This window comes from Anastrepha obliqua, chromosome 3 (assembly GCF_027943255.1).
Source record: "Anastrepha obliqua isolate idAnaObli1 chromosome 3, idAnaObli1_1.0, whole genome shotgun sequence".
NCBI classification, from domain to species: Eukaryota; Metazoa; Arthropoda; class Insecta; order Diptera; family Tephritidae; genus Anastrepha; species Anastrepha obliqua.
Genome location: NC_072894.1, coordinates 95,970,641 through 95,987,746, shown reverse-complemented (window position 1 = coordinate 95,987,746; position 17,106 = coordinate 95,970,641). Strand labels below are relative to the sequence as shown.

At 37.1% G+C, this 17,106-nt stretch overlaps 2 protein-coding genes across 3 annotated transcripts in view; both read right to left on the bottom strand.

Annotated features, from left to right (window-relative positions):
• LOC129242312 (neurobeachin-like protein 1) overlaps positions 1–17,106 on the bottom strand; it is a 167,631-nt gene that overhangs the window by 46,345 nt on the left and 104,180 nt on the right. For both annotated transcript variants that reach the window (XM_054878888.1, XM_054878889.1), the window contains 6 exons: positions 10,464–10,607; positions 10,114–10,386; positions 7,336–7,450; positions 7,097–7,265; positions 3,172–3,296; positions 2,777–3,084 (listed from right to left, as the gene is read on the bottom strand). In XM_054878888.1, coding sequence (XP_054734863.1) covers positions 2,777–3,084; positions 3,172–3,296; positions 7,097–7,265; positions 7,336–7,450; positions 10,114–10,386; positions 10,464–10,607 — 1,134 coding nt within the window. The remainder of the gene's footprint in view (positions 1–2,776; positions 3,085–3,171; positions 3,297–7,096; positions 7,266–7,335; positions 7,451–10,113; positions 10,387–10,463; positions 10,608–17,106) is intronic.
• Positions 11,741–12,972, bottom strand: LOC129242314 (cuticle protein 21). Its single transcript, XM_054878893.1, has 2 exons — positions 12,899–12,972; positions 11,741–12,644 (listed from the first exon to the last, which is right to left on the bottom strand). Exons 1-2 carry the CDS (start codon positions 12,911–12,913, stop codon positions 11,991–11,993), a joined length of 669 nt encoding a protein of 222 aa, XP_054734868.1. The 5' UTR covers positions 12,914–12,972; the 3' UTR covers positions 11,741–11,990.

Sequence of the window (17,106 nt, the reverse complement as noted above, 5' to 3'; positions counted from 1 at the left end):
AGCTAATTATACAAAGTTTGGTGTTCGCTACTCCTCAATAGTACAACATCATTCGGAGTATCTTTAGCATGGTCGAGGGGTAAAGGGCTGGATCAAGGTGTAATGCGACCCGTGCCGAGGATCTGTCAGGCTGGGGGCCCTTTTCAAAAATAACTCAGTCGTAAACGGAGCTTACGGATACCTGGCGCCCTCCGTAATAGCTAGCCTTACCTACGTACCTGGAGCTATGCGTAGGCGGACTTCTCCTTCTCCAACACTCGTGGGTCCAAAATGAATATTGGCAAAATTAAAAATAAAAACTCTATGGAGACCGGTTCCTCCGCTAAAGGACCGGAAGGAGCTTCCAGCTCTGCAAAAAGGGCAGCGTCCTTGACGAGCCTCTCTTCAGCCCCAGTTGCGACTGAGGCCAAGTCTAGTCAAAATTTGGTGGCTAACAAATCTACGGCTGGTAATTTGGTCCAGCCAAACAAGCAACTGTTGCGACAACCGAAAGTTGGTCGTCAAGCTGAGGTGACTGCGACCTCAGTCAGCGCTAAAAGCAGTTCTCAGGTCCAGAAATGGCCTACAATAAAAATTTCCGACCCGTCAAAAGCTGGGTACCAGGAAAGGCGCAATGCGGCCAGGTTACTCACTAGGATACACTCAACGCCACCAGCTGGGGAAGAACTCACTAAGGAGTTGCAAGAGGCGATCGAGTGGGCGAAGGCGGTACTACCCAATTTCCAAATTGAGCGTCCGGTTAAATAAAAGCGTAGTCACTGTTAGAGATATCTTCATTTATTCCGATAGTCAGGCAGCTCTGAAATCGCTTCTATCAAGCAAACACTCGTCTAAGACAGTAAAGGAGTGTTACAAATTATTAACACTTGCACAGTACTTTTCTATTAATCTACTCTGGGTGCCAGGACACAGTAACATTATAGGTAACTGTAAGGCAGATGAGTTAGCTAGATTAGGCTCCTCGCTCCAAATTAGTCAGGACAGGCTTGACATACCTATGCCCTTGGCAACATGTAAACTTTTGATTGACAGATACACCATTAGTGCTGCTAACTCCAACTGGAGGCAGTTAAACACCTGCGCTATAAGTAGGCTAGCGTGGCCCGAATGGAACATGGGTCGCACTAAGAGTCTACTTAAGTTAGGCAGGAGGGATCTAAGGATTGTAGTAGGTGTCCTATCTGGGCACTGTCTAATAGGAAGACATGCCAGTAGATTAGGGGCACCATCTAATGACTACTGTAGAAGCTGTCAAGATATAGAGGAGGTAGAGACAATCGAACACCTTCTATGCGGGTGCAGATTGCTCGCTTTCGCTTTTCTGGACAGCATTGCAGATGTTGCAAATCTCAAACTATCTAGTATAGCTAGCTTTTTAAAGGCCACACAATGGTTTAGAGAGGACCAAGTTGAGTAGGATAGGACAGTTCCGGTGGTATCACAAGGGGCCTCTAACTGGCCTAGGTGCGTCGTAGGACAGCCACTTCACCTAACCTAACCTAACCTAATAAATCTTGAAGTATATTTGTATAAAAGATTAATGAAATTTAAAAAAATAAAAGAAATAAATTCAGAACTGGTCAAAATATCGCGGTTTTTTCTAACTTAACCTCGCGTGTAGTTGTCAAAAAGTAATTTCAAAAACGTAAATAACGAAGGGACGACGGAAAAATATATACCGGCTGTTTTTTTATCTGCATGGGAACTATCGATATCGATAACTATGATTTGACAGCTAAGAATGGCAAAATGTGTTGACATTTTTGTTCGGGAAAGTTTGGCAAGTCATCGCAATTCGTTTAACGCTAGAACAACGCTTCCAAATTGTGGAAATTTACTTAAAAAAAAAAAAAAAAAATCTCTTCGCGAAGTTCATAGGACGAAATGTTGAAAAGACGCCGAAATGTCGATTCGTCGGCATTCCAAAGGCCAACAACTTCGTCATTCGACCAAGTTGAAATTTTATGCAAGGATCTTGGCCTGCGTGCCCGTAAAATACAGCCCGTGCAAGAATTGAAACCAAATAAATAACTGAAGTTGTTTTTTCATTTATTCGCAGGGTTGCAATCGAAAAATTCCTTACTTGGAAGATTATACGCATAAAAATCGGATATTGTAGTTTTTGTTGTTACAATAGCATACATTTTTGAGGAATGGAGGGTAGTTTTGGTAACATGGAATTGACTATAGTGTTTACGATGACATCCGGTTGTAGTAGATCCATTGGCATACAAGGGAATTGTAAGGCAGACAAATTAGGAGAGAGGGCACTACCACTCGCCTCTCTCTTATGGAGATTATAGGTATATTCCACTCAACATACACATTACGTGGTACAAGTAGCATTGTCACTCCAGCCAAAACGCTTTATTATGCTATTTTTGATAGTTTCGAAACGTCAAAAAATGTTGAAATTAAAATTTGATAAATCATCTGTGTTGCTTTTCAGCGATATTTATATCGAGTATAACTGCCGCATTTAAACTTTTATTTTTACATTTTTTAGCTCGACTTCAGTTTCAAGTTTGGGAATAGTCATCAGCTCATTGCTTGAATAAAATGCACGAATTGCTATCCTTAGATACCGAAATTGCTTCTACATAAGTATGGCGCGCCATAGGTTATCTACGTGGCCTGTAGGACAGCTGGTGACTTTTGAAAAATTTGGAATTTCAGATACAGATCTATCACGGATTATTTTTTTTAATATTATACATTTTCTTTTTTATACTGGAAAATGATAATAGTGACTAATTAATAATAATAATCCACTTACTTATTCATATTTTTCAGAAATTCAGGAAAATAAAAGAATTCCGGTATCAACTCCTTCACATCATTCGTATTGTCCATTAATAATTTCCATGTTTGTGGTATCGAATGAAATTGGCGATCCGCCACATCAAAGCGTCCACTTTGCAGCTCAATATGTAGCGAAGTAAATGGTTCCACGCGTAGCAAATAGTGCAATACACCGCCTGAATTAGAATAATGTGTGCCATAATGAAATTTCGGAATCGCGCCAGAAGGATCCTCAAATGATTCGTATTTGGTGCGTACACCAGCTTCATTTTTGGGATTAATCTAATGTTCAAAATATTTTGAAAATATTAATAATTACGTAATAATATAAATAATTAAAACAAGATAAAAATTAATTATGATATTTACCACACCAATGGGCTTGGAGAGATCGCGGAATGATTTTGGATCAGTTAAGTCTAAAACATCACTCGTGTAGTCAGATAAAATCCAAGGAAATACAGGGTACTGGCTGAGATCGTTGTAGGAGCGCCCTATATAAGAATAAGAGGCAAAATAAGCTTGTTTACAGATCCGAGTCCTGTTTGCGATTATCTCATAAGTGACGAAAGGCAAATTTTACAGGATGGGCAATATTTTATGTGCATTTAAATGAGAAACAATATTGAAATATGAAAAAGGCGAGTCAAGAAGCACCGAGAGAATGGTATCTCCCAAAACACACAGGCTAAAAAGCACTGTATTCTAGTTAAAGACTTGGAAGATAGTTAAGGACTTGCTTGAATTTGAAAAATATAATTTTTTTTTTTTTTTATTTTAATTTTAGGCTAATTCTTAACACTATGTTAATACTGAACTGACTGCCAACATATTTGGCAGTCGTATTTATATTTATACCTCATCTTACTGTTTTAGGTACACGACTTGTATAAGGTGATCAATCATGAGGTGCTTTTTTCAATAGTTAAAAAAAAACAAAAATGTAAATTATGTTCAAAACCTTTATTTATCATTTGAAAGGACATTCTTTGACATTTACTTTTTGAATATGACTTCATTCAAATGTTGGCCGCAACTACGCTTAAGGTGGTCCATTCTGAAGGTCCAATTTTCAATCATTCGACTGGTATGTCGTGAATAACACGCGTAATGTTGGCTTCCAGAGCTTCAATCCTAGCTGGTTTATCAGCATAGACCTTGGACTTCACGAATCCCCAAAGAAAAAAGTCCAAAGGTGTGATATCACAAGATCTTGGTGGCCAACTCACAGGTCCTAAACGTGAAATCAGCTGCTCTCCGAAATGACTTCTCAATAAAGTCATTGTTTCACGAGCTGTATGGCACAGAACGCTGATTTTCATAATACAGTTGAACAATTTGTAGACGTTGTTGCGGTGTGAGTCTTTCCATGATGAAATGCCAAAGGCTGTTCAACAAATCCACGATGACAGTTTGCCACAAATCGCGCGCGATCTGTAAAAAAAAACGCAAATGAAAAAAACTCCTCTTAATTGATCACCCGTTATATAAATTTCCTTGTTTGCTGATTAGGAAAAACATGTCTATTTCTTGTTATTCTTAAAATACATATGTTTATCTTTTGTTTTTCTTAAAATATGTTTATCTTTTGTTATTCCTAAAATATGTTTGGATTTGTTCAGCCCTGTATGATTATACTTACAATAGAATTTACTTAACTATTTTTATTTATTATTTGTGAATGAAATTATTCCTTAAAACAACAAAAAACAACTTAACAAATTAACTAAAGAAATTAAAGAACTATTGACACATGAAAAAGACAAAAAACTAAACAATTACCTTAAAAATATTAACGCAACAAAATCTACAAACTATTCATTGTGGAAGGCGACAAAAAAGATGGTCGGAGCTACAATACACTTCCCACCAATAAGAACCACAAATAGACAATGGGCACGAACATCATCAGAAAAAGCGACTATTTTAGCTCAACATTTTAAAAATATATTTCAAAATGAAAATAATACCGACTTCGATTTGACGCATACAACGAGCAAATCATCAAAACAAACTCACTAAGAGAGATAAAACAATTAATTTCGACTTTAAAAAACAACAAATCCCCTGGATATGAACTCATCTCGGGGAAAATTGTAAAGCATATGCCCGACAGTGCAATAATTTCTCTTAGGAACGTTTTCAACGCTGCTATAAAACTCAAATACTTCCCAAAGACATCGAAAATTGCCGAAATCATTGCGATCCCAAAGCTCAATAAAGACGCCACGTTTGCATCGTCGTACCGACCGGCAATATCAAAAATATTTGAGAAGCTACTCTTTGATCGCATAGATCCCATTATAACAAAAATAAATTTAATTCCCCAGCATCAGTTCGGATTTAGGCGAAAACATTCGCCAATCCAGCATACAGCGTCACTCGCAAAATTAATAAAAACTTCAACAATAAACAAGTATGCGTGGCTGTATATCTCGACATAGCTAAAGCCTTTGACAAAGTATGGCTCCCTGGATTACTGCACAAACCCCAATCTTGGTTGCCATATGACTACTTTCTAATGCTAAAACGTTACATCCAATATAAATATAACGACGCATGTTCATACATTGAACCTATGAACGCAGGAATTCCCCAAGGCAGTGTATTAGGACCTACTCTGTATCTTATCTACACCGCAGATTTACCGGAACCGGCTACAGGAAATAGCATGATTGCGACGTTTGCAGAACACACTGTACTAATGGCATCTCATAGAGACCCGAAAATAGCGCAAACAAATTTACAAAACGACCTCAACAAAACACTGGACTGGTTCAAAAAAAGAGGTTGTCTGTAAAGTCGGTTTACTGACGATAGTTTAACGTGAAAACGTCATAAGAAAATACTGATGGAATGCTTGCATTTTTCAAAACAAAATTTTAATTTTATTTGTTTGATATATATAGTATATTTTGTATGAATATAGAGGAGGAGGTAAATGGAATCGCAATGGAATAGGTCAAGTTACATTTACACAAGCGTGAAAAATTACGAAACATTTATCAAATTCATGAAGGATATGTTCAATTTCGATTGTGCATCAGACGTTAATAAGTCATCAACGCTAAGAGGCACCATCATCGATTTGACTTTTTTAAGACACATTACACTCGAAACACCCCCTTTCATTTCCTACTTTTCCTATCATCGTGTTATTCTCAACAGAGAAATGGTTCATTACCACGCACACAGGAAGAAGGCATATGCAAATACAAGTATGTGAATTTATATATGTACCTACGTATGCGCATACACATACATATATATGCTCACTCAAGTAGGACAGAGCCAGATGTCGAACGTTGCCGAACGCGGGGGCCGATTGTGCTCTTTGTCGTTCGTTCCGCGCTTTCGCTTGCAGTTCAAGCAAGGTAACGACGATTGAGCAAGATAACGACAGATTTTTTCGTGCGTGCAGCCAGCTAAATCGAATTATAAGACGTTATCACGTCAAAAATGGAATATAGAAATTAATGGCGACAAAACTAATCAAGTCAGTTACACGAACAGAAAGGTAACCCTAGACTCATTAAAGTTTGAAAACTCTGACGCGAAAACTGATATGAAAGCTTAATACTTAGGCATTAAAATTGACTCAAAATTATACTGGAAGAACCATATAATAAAAAAAAGGAATGAAATTAAAAAACGTTTTCGACTACTGTACTGGCTGCTAGGACCTCAGTCAAAGCTCTAGCTGCAAAACAAAACTTTAATTTACAAAACGACAATTGCACCAATTTGGAAGTATGGTATAGAAGTTTGGGGTACGGCTTCTAAATCCAATTTGACAATACTGCAACGTGCCCAGTCGACGATATTTAGGACAATAACAAATGCACCATGGTATATACCAAACGCTGACATTCACCACGACTTAAACATCGACACAGTTGACGAAGCCATACAAACTGCGAGCAGAAGGCACATAAGCTGCCTTCTGACGCACACAAATCCGACGTTGAGGAAGCTCCCTGCTGAAGAAAAATTCAAAAAGAAGAGACTTAAACTCACAATGCGGCTTACGATAAAATTGCCTGTACGTGAAAATGTAAACAAAGCAAACTATCAAATTCCCTCTGCGTTTTCGCCTTAACGCTACAAATTCAGACTCTATGCATTTGTAAGTCATTGAAACTAGTACTTATAACCTACGTAGGCATTTACAAGAACAAACAAAAAATCAAAAAAAAAACAAAAATAAAAATCTTCGATAAATTGCCGTTTACGATAAATAAAAAAAAACAATCAAGTTAGGGGTATAACAAAGTAAAAAATGCGTAAAGCTTACCTGCAATTGTATTCAGGTACATAAGATATTCGAAATTTGAGATCTCACGATTTACCCATTTCTGCGTGAGTCCTGAAGTGCGCAGCAATTCTCCCGGCGAACGACCTGAGCCATATAAAATGTTTGGTGGTTGCAGGCTCAAAATTTTTGTAAAAACTTTGTTGCGAGTCTAAAAAAAAAGTGATGCCAAAATTAAAAGTGTTAGGTACTGTATACTCACTCCAATACCAAAAGCTCACCTTTGTTATAAAATTCAAAAAATAGCTGGTTTGATCTATTAAAAATATTTCTAAAGCGCTGCGTCTCAAATTATATTTACGTAAATGTACTTCACGTATCTTACTGATAGGGAAGCTTGAAAAAAATAAATACATTTTGTATAAATATTCATAATTTCTAGATGACACACATACACACGCCTGCGAACATAATAATCTAGACACTTAAAAAGTTGCAGTACGTTATTACTTTTTTAAATATGAATTTTTGATAGTTTTTTTAGTTAATAGTTATGTGAAGAAGCAAACTAAAGATTGCTTAAAAAATGCCGTATATTTTTAGTCGTGGATAGACATGTGCCAATTTCGAATATTTTGCGTTTTCAATGGAATGTTTATTTAAATTTATTTATAATCAAGGATTGGAAGACCGTAGTCATTTTTGTTGATAGTCAAGCAGGGCACTGGGCTTAGGGCGCATCAATTCAAAGTGTGTTAAAGAAAGCAGGAGGTCCCTCTCGCTTATCCAACAACACAGCACTACACTTATTGGTGGCCCTGACCACCTTCCTTGCCAAATATCTTGGCGATCATTTCTTTGAAGATCTGGAAAATTTGCAAAATGTCCCACTGGAGGGATCTTAAGGGGGAAGTCTACTGTGACAAGGGAAAAAACAGGCTTATTTTCCGGATTTTATTTCTAACAAAATATTGCTCGTACATAAAATCTATTTAAACTCTTATCTTTATTATATATTTAAGTTTTTGAAAAAAAAATTTTAAGTCAAAATATTCAAAATGGCCGCTGTGGCACTTCTGCAAGCGCAGGTCCGCTTTTCTTAGGTGCCTAAACGGTGTACATGAAATCTTACGTTTCGGTGATCTAAAACAAAAAAACAAAATATTGTTATCATATACATAGTATTGACTCTCGTCTGACGTAGGATTATGTCGATAAAAAATTTTGGCGTTGAAAAAAAAATTCTTGAATTTTTTTTCTTTTTTTTGCCTAAAATTGATGTTACTATTGTTTATAACAATTTAACAAATAACGATATCAAAAAAATCCTATGTCAGACGAGAGACACTATTACAGAGAATATATAATTAAATTTTTAAGCTGATTCATTTATCAGAACTCGAGATATCGTGTACACCGTATAGAAAAGCGGACCTGCGCTTGCAGAAGTGCCACAGCGGCCATTTTGAATATTTTGACTTAAAATTTTTTTTTCAAAAACTTAAATATATAATAAAGATAAGAGTTTAAATAGATTTTATGTACGAGCAATATTTTGTTAGAAATAAAATCCGGAAAATAAGCCTGTTTTTTCCCTTGTCAGAGTAGACTTCCCCCTTAAGAAGATCTAAGTAGTTTATGCAACATAATTAGGGATGATAATCGAATGCAGGTATCACAAAGGGGCTTACTATTGTTTAACTCACTACAAGAATCAAGTTTATTTAAAAAAAATTTGTGCGAAAATTCTGCAAATTTTCACAAACAAATTCATACTTTTCAATGAGAATTCTGGAAATAAGTTTTGGTATGTACCTTTAGTTTTATAGCTCATTTAATTTCAGTGTAAGTTGCGAGTGGCTACAAAATAGCGTCGATTTTTGACCTTTTTTTGTTTTGCTGACAATGTCACGTATTTTATTCCATACAAAGTAGGTTCGACAATTTTCTTATATGGAAGAAATGGCTAGCACTTTAGTCGAGTTTCCTTTAGTTGTACTAAAGTTTGAGTTTTTGCACTCCGTCATTGGGTAAATCAAATTTTGGATTGTTCTTTATATAAATCCATTGCATATTTCTAATAAACAATTTTTCTCCCGAAAAAGAAAATGAGGTTTCACATAATGGAATATCTAAATTAGTTTGTTTGTATAACTAATACTGATAAAGCCATTCGGTTGTGAATAGTGCTATTAAATGTATGGGGTGAAAATTTCCTCAAGTAGCCGTCGCCCACTAACTAATTAATGTTGGTTAGAAACTTAAATCGCCAGCCTAGGTGTAACTCTTCATTGCGATTTGAGAGTGAGATGGACGAAACATATAGAATATGGTAACTGAGAAAAAATAAGCTTTTTCTGTTTGTGACCATTCGAAAGTTATTTTTAGTTATGTCCGTGCGTCATCAAACAAATTGCATAGAATGCATAATAAAAACAAAAAAAAAAAAAACTCTGCCTTTATGAGTCAATGGCGTTTACTGTTACATACATATGTTATTGTCAGTTACCCTTAATAAATCACCACGGGAAGAACACCTTCAGTCCATTCGGCCCTCGTCGATTCGCTTTACGTACGGGTATCATCGCAAGCAAAAAGGTTAAATTTGGCCCTGTTTGGCTCAATAAAATCGTTTTGGGCAGATTTACTTTGTTAGAGTAGCATCCGATAAGCGTCGTAAAGTCTGCGTCGAACGACTACGAGAATTAGTCGCAGTCTTCTATAGATACGGTGCAGACAGTTATAGCCTTTCTGGTGCATCCCGAGTCAATCCTCCACTTGATCGTCTCATAATTTTTTAAGAAATATCCGAAAACGGACTTGCCAAGCCCTATTTTTCTTTTATTCACGTTCAGTACATATATATTTCTATTTTTCCATTTTCGATCTTACGATTTCCGATAATTTTATTAATATGTTTGTATGTATGGTAAAATAGTAGGCTACCCGCGGCATTTTTTATCTTTGGGCCCTTTAATACTTCAACTGCAAGCTTATTAGCTGCCCGCATTTTTACGTCCACATCTGTATATGTCTGCAAATTTCTTTGTATTACTTACCGAAAATCATGCTTGGAGCCATCCTCCGACGGCGGACTCAAGTCGATAAAGGTAAAGAGCGTTTGATTCACCTCGATTTTACCTTTAACTTTTGTCATCAACGTAATGAGTTCACAATCCTGCGAAATAACTGATTTCTCTAGTGGCACATCCTGCTGCGATTGAGCCTCAATCGATTGACGCAGCTCTTCTTCAAGTTGGAGATTCTCATCATCCGCTAAGAAATCACGTACAACGGCATTTTTAATTGTCGAATCGAATTCCGAGATTTCTCTGAAGAGCATTTTTTCGAATTAATTATAGATATTTAAATAATTACACAAAAAGTGTGTCTTAGGCATTATCCTTACCTTGGATCATAGGCATTTGTGGCATTATCACGCAAATTCGCCGCATTCTCGTGTTTATTCGGATACAATTGCGGTTCGAGTTTGAGGCGCATGCGTGCAACATTCTCATGATTTGACAACATCCAATATTCCTCACCCAAATTACTGAAAGTGAAAGATATGAGACATTTTATTAAAACATACAAATGTAATAAGCAGTCGGTTTTACATACTATAGGAAACTAAAAAATATAGTCGTCAATCATAGTTATACAGGGTGGGCCAAATAAGATCTACTAATGTAACTTTTGCAATAATCATTCCTTTGGTTAATTGTTTTTATACATTGAATATATTTTATGGAAATTATGTATGAAATATAACATTAGACAAATGTCTACCATTTTTCTCGATACAAAGATTGGCTCTTTTTAACGTGTTTTTCATTACACCACATAATATTTTTGGTTGAAGGCTCAGTATTTCGTCTCGAATATTTTGCTTCAGCTGTCTAATAGTCTCTGGTTTATTAAGATACACTTTGTCTTTTAAATATCCCCATAAAAAAAAAGTAGATGATAAAATCACGTTTGATTTGATACCGCGTTTAGAAAAAAGGATGAAATTCCTATCCGACTGACACTTATCGGCGTACCCTGTATTGTATCATTGTTGGGTAGCAATACATATAAAAGGCATTATCGAGGTTTTAGCTGCATATACGCTCAAGGAACTCATTATCGGTTAACAATAATCTATTGAAAGGCATCATTCATAATAAATCGTAGCTAATCCAAGCCACAGCTAAGGGTACTGCCACAGGTACGGCAGCGTTATCGTAAAAAGTCGACTGTTCGAAAAGCTTTAACTGTTGGCCAACGGGAAATATTTTAAGAACTTTCTCTAAAACAAATTTTACGGTATTGAGAATATTCAAGAAGGGTGAGCTTGTGACTGATGCTCGCGCATGCTTTACAGATATGGAAAAGTTTTAGGGGACAACCTAGTATACTAAAATATTTGAGAGCTCGTGAGTTTATTTTTGGATCAGACTTCTTTTGTGCTCTTAAGGTATTCGCTTGGCCAACTTGAAAAAGGCCGTGATTTTTAGCTTGGATATCAATTTGGCAGGGTTCTTAGTTATAATGAGCAGACCGCTGTATAAGTTAGGTATGTAAGAGCACACGATGTATATACATATCCGGTTTTGATCTGAAGAAAAAATTGGCCAAACCTGCCAAATTTTGTAATACTCTTATTGAAGTTGTTTTTTTAATAACAATATAAAGGTCAAACTATTGTATTTGTTTTTGAATTTTTTTTATTATAGATGAAAGTTTCAACAAGACAATGAGTTTTTCTAGTTTATTTACAAATGGATGTCCCCTGTTGAATCGCCTTGTCTCACCCATATTTGGAACGCACAGCGTACCCAAGACTTTCGGCAATGCAAGAAACTCAATAATTAGCTGACATTTGGACAAGAGTGTGTCGGTGTGTTGGTAATCAATAGGTCAATGGTTAACAATCCGGTTTGATTCCCTTAGTTTAGACAACAATTGGAGCGGCTAAGGAATTGGCTACGACTGGTGCTGGAGCGGCCACAACGGGGGCTGCAACAGCTTTGGCAGCAACGACGGGAGCAACTGCGGCCACTGGCACATCCTTTTGGACGACAGCGTTGAAACCGTTGATGGGGTCAGCATAGTAGTTGACAATACGACGAGAACCATCGGGTTCGATGAGCGAGTATGAGCCACGAACGACATCACCATCACGAGTCTCCTCTTGAGTTTTCGAGTCACCGGTCAAAGCATCCTGTACATTGTAAGCATAGGTATATTGGGGGTGTGGGTCCACAATGTCGGCAGCAACAGCAACTGGGGCGGCCAAAGCTCTAGCGGCAACAATTGGTGCAGGTGCGGCAAGAGGAGCAGCAACTGGGGCAGCTACAGATCTAAAAGAAAGGAGTGGTGCTGGAGCGGCAGCATAAGTCCTGGCAACAACTGGTTTCACAATGGGTGCAGCAGCGGCGAGTGGAACTGGAGCGGCGGCAACTAAAGGAGCTGGGGCAGCGGCATAACGAGCATAAACTGGACCGCTAGCGTAGGCAGCTGGTGTCGCGGCGTATGCAAGTGGTGCAGGTGCGCCAAGAAGACCAGCGTTGGCTGAGAGTGCCAAAGTGGACAGAACAGCGATAATCTGAAAAGTGGAAGAAGACAAATTTCTATAATGGATTGTATGCTCAACGCGCACTGAAGCGCACTGTTGTTGAGTTGGTGGTGAAGATGGCTTTAGTAATTATCGGATTACTAAAAAAATATACCAAATTCTCTCTTATCACACGAACTCAACTCAAGTCGCTTTTCGGCGTCCGGTCTTTGCAGCTGTAAACCGCGTAATCCAAGTATTTGATTCCGCAGGATGCAATTATCGGTGAATCGCTAAATACTTACAACAAATGGACTCATTGTGTGCTTAAGCAGATTAGATTCTCACTGTCGGTTGATTAAAATAAAACTGACATACTTTTTCCACAATCGTGCAGCTTTTTATACCCTAAAATTCAAATTGTCGCTCACTGAAACTATCGCGACGACTTAAAGAAGAGAAGACGAGTTTTCAAAAATTTGAATTTTTACGCTACAGTCGAAGCACACTTTAATACATACACCACCCCCTTCCAACAATGGTACTACGATTTACTTGAGGTGTTGCGGACCGTATTGAAATTCACTCTCAGTGATTTTATTGTTTTTAAATTTTTTGGTTTTATTTTATTTTTTATCTTTTTAGTGCTTAGCAATATAAGCGAATATATGACCTCTTCATTTTCGGCGACACTCTGCACATGAAGGGCGGGTGGCGTTAATTCAAGAAGCTAAACACGAAAACCAACTACCAATGACTAGCCACATGCATAGGTACATTTTGAAAAAACGCTAGTAAATGCTGTGCACGTAAATCGGGTAAGACCACAACGTAAGCGCATAAATATGTATGCAAGTGTTGTGTGGGTGTAAGCAAATTTCATTGCATAGGTAAAACATTGGGCTCACAGTGCACGTGGTTGGTAAGCAAACCACTCCAAAGGCCTCTGCAATGGTGGCCCCAGCAACGGTGACGTGATAAATGGAATCTAATTATTATTGGAACCAACCGCGAAAGCGCCAACGCATATCAATAATTGCAATTCAATGCAAGCAAACCTAGAGAGTTTTCGCATTGTTGTTGGTGGAATTTTTCATTAACAACTACATTTACACACATGCTTATAATCAGTGAATGCTAGAAATTGACAAAAACAAAAAAAATATATGGAATGCCTATAGACAGATTTCATTCAATCGCTACGATTTCGTGAGTTCAATTCTAGCATTTAAATCAATTATTTTGGTTTATCATACACTAATTTCGTATGAATTGAGTGGCCGTACAAAACTAAAAGAAATTGGAAAGCTCCTTGGCGAGCTACATATTGAAGTTGAACCAGAAATACCACAAGAAACAAGAATAATGAACACAAGCACAAAAAGTACACGGAATTTGTCAATGAAATGAAAACTTTTCAGTTATTCCCTAATATTTATTTTATTTCCGTCAAAATAATCTGTTTGGTAATCAACAGCCATCTTCCAACAATTTCTACGATTTTAAAAACACTTTTTACAGGCCGTTTTTTAAAACGCTTTCAGATGTTTTTGCGAATTTTACTTTATTGTCTTAACAGGGTTTCAGCGAAGCGGTAACATGAGTCGTTGGAACAGGAAAAATCCACACCGGACTATGCACGGACCGATTCGAGCGAGACAACAATGTCAGGTGCTATGACGCTTTTAAGATTTTTTTTTTGCGATAAAGATGTTGCCAGTTTATTCACTGATTTTCACTGAAAACATCGGCTAATTTGTTAGTTTATAGTTATTAATTAATGAAAAAATGCTCTCAAGCATATCTAGGGAGTTATGTGAAGAAGTGCTGTGCAAAATTTCACAAACTGGTCCGGTAGATTTCGAGTTATGGCTTACACGGACTTAAAACAAAACAAATTATAGAAACCCGGCATGGAGGAACGGGCGCTCAAATACAATAATCTCGTTGCCATGTGATTGTACGATATGAAGATGTACCCAGTGATCATTCGATACTACCTTCGTAACGACACTTTTACTTATTTCTGGTATCGTAACAGAGTACTCGATCAACAAATATGGGTAAACACTAACGCGTTTATTAGAGTATTGAGTACAAAATTAAAATTATAAATAAAAATCAGACTTTTTTTAATTTTTATTATTGAACGGACATTAATTTGTTCATATTTATTTGAATTTTACAAAGGGAAGCATACGAGAATAAATATTTTAATAAGCATAACATATTAACAAAAAAAATCTTTCTCACTAACTGAGGTAACTGAGGTATCGTTTCTGTGCAATTATATTTACTGCTGCCGAGAAAAATCTTTTACAATGAACAGAGAGGAAGTTGGACTGCGGATAAATGTTGACCAAACTCAAGCTCTCCGAATTCACACCAAATGCAACGAGCACTTTTTCATTAAGGTACGGTGCACTAGACAGGGCTAGTTTACTGGGGCGGCAGCCCTTGGTCGGGAAAAACCCGAGTCATTCCGATAACGTAGAACCGGCTGTCATGGGAATAACACTTACCACCTTCTTAAGCTCCCGACCCCCGAATAGCGTAAACGGAGTCCAACCCCCACCTACAGCAGATAAGAGCTCTAGTAACCCAGAGAGACCCGCGTAACCTTCGCTCAATTACGTTCTGGATGCTGTAGCAGGTTAAACTCCTACCTATCCAGAATTGACCCCGACATACTAAACCACTAACCACCTTTTCACATGTCCCATCAAACCCACTCAATTAACACTCCTCTCCCTCTGGACCCAACCTGTTGAAACATCAAGTTCCCTGGGCCTACCGTTAGATGAGCTAGACGAAGACGACCGGTAATTTGCACTACATTGATAGGGTTAAGTATACTGCTACAACAACAACAGCACTTTATTATCTACAAGTCGTTGAGAAATGTAAACTGTTTTTGTCATTAATGTGAAACTCACGTGTTATTCCCGCCGTACAAAACTAAAAGTTTTCCAACCGAATGTTGGAAAAGGCAGCTGGATATCGAAATGGAGAAATTCCAGCTAAGTAGGAACGAGATCAAAACTTATACAAATGACAAAACAGCCTGGAAAAAACTTGTTACGGCCCTTTGCTCCGGACCGAAACGATAGTAACCACTTCAGTATATATATATATCTATATATGTATATAACCACTTCGGTATATGTATTATATATATATAACCAAATATTGCAAAAAAATATCGATATCAAGGAACAAACTCGAAAAAGGCATTCGAGTAAAAAAAACTATCTGCTTCGTGAAAAACGTATCGACTATTTACTTGCAAATACACGTATCGAGGAGCCACTAGATGTACCAACCAACAATTTTTTTTTCTTATTTTTGCTAATATCTCAAACGCAATTCGTTTAAATGCGAAATGTTTGGTACGTTTTGTACATAAGGTACATGCTTGACGGAATTTTAAGTGCGAAAATTTAAAACAAATATATATAATAAAATTAAGTACTTAAAAGAATGCAAACCCCATTCGATGTCGTAGAAACTGTGTTAAATAGTGCGAAGGAGGAATCTACTTAAGAATTGCTAAATACTCTGTATTTTTGTGCAAATATAATTTTTTGGCACTTTTCGCTTTAGTACTTTATGTCCGCACTTACGATATTTAGCTGCGTGCGTTGCGTTTTCATTAGCATACCGCACGTTTAAGTCACTCACATAAAGCTAAAACACAACTCAATTTTGGAGAAATCGATGCTTTTTTGCTTATAATACGTTTCCACCAAAGACGAACCCTAGGTTTGCCGGTTTTAGGTTTGAGGGAATTGTCAACTGTTTGCACTGCGTTTTAGATGGAAATTATGTTTGAACTGTAAGTCATTTGTATGGGTATGTATAAGAATAATATATCTAAATGTTAGACGCCGGCATCCAATCAAATTGTCTCGTATTGACAAACGGCAAAATACTGTTGACATGTTTCGATAAGAATACAATAAATGAATATTAAAATATTAAATTTAATTAATTAAACCGATGTTCATTGTATGTTATGTAAGTGTGAACGGACGTGTTTAAACGCTATGCGAAATAATATCTGAAATTAATAACTAGTGCACACTCGATCTGGGATAGTGACTATAAACATCAAAAGTGCCAACTGACTCGTTAAGCTTTGCTTTACGATTGTGTATTTTTTATATACAGGGTGAACGATGAATGATATTCAAAACACCATAGATTTTTTGTGTGAAATTAGATCACATTCGTGCAGCATGCAACTCATTTTTTGACCGTTTGAAGGCTATAGTCAAGGCAAAAGGTGGTCATATCGGGCGGATTGTAATCATTTTTGAACAATTTCGTCTTTGAAATCAATAAAAATTAATTTCACACAAAAAAGTTATGGTGTTTTGAATAGGTAACACTTCATATCGTTCACCCTGTATATTCACTTTAGCTCGATATGACCACCTTTTGCCTTGACTATAGCCTTCAAACGGTCAAAAAATGAGTTGCATGCTGCACGAATGTGATCTTGAGGTATTTG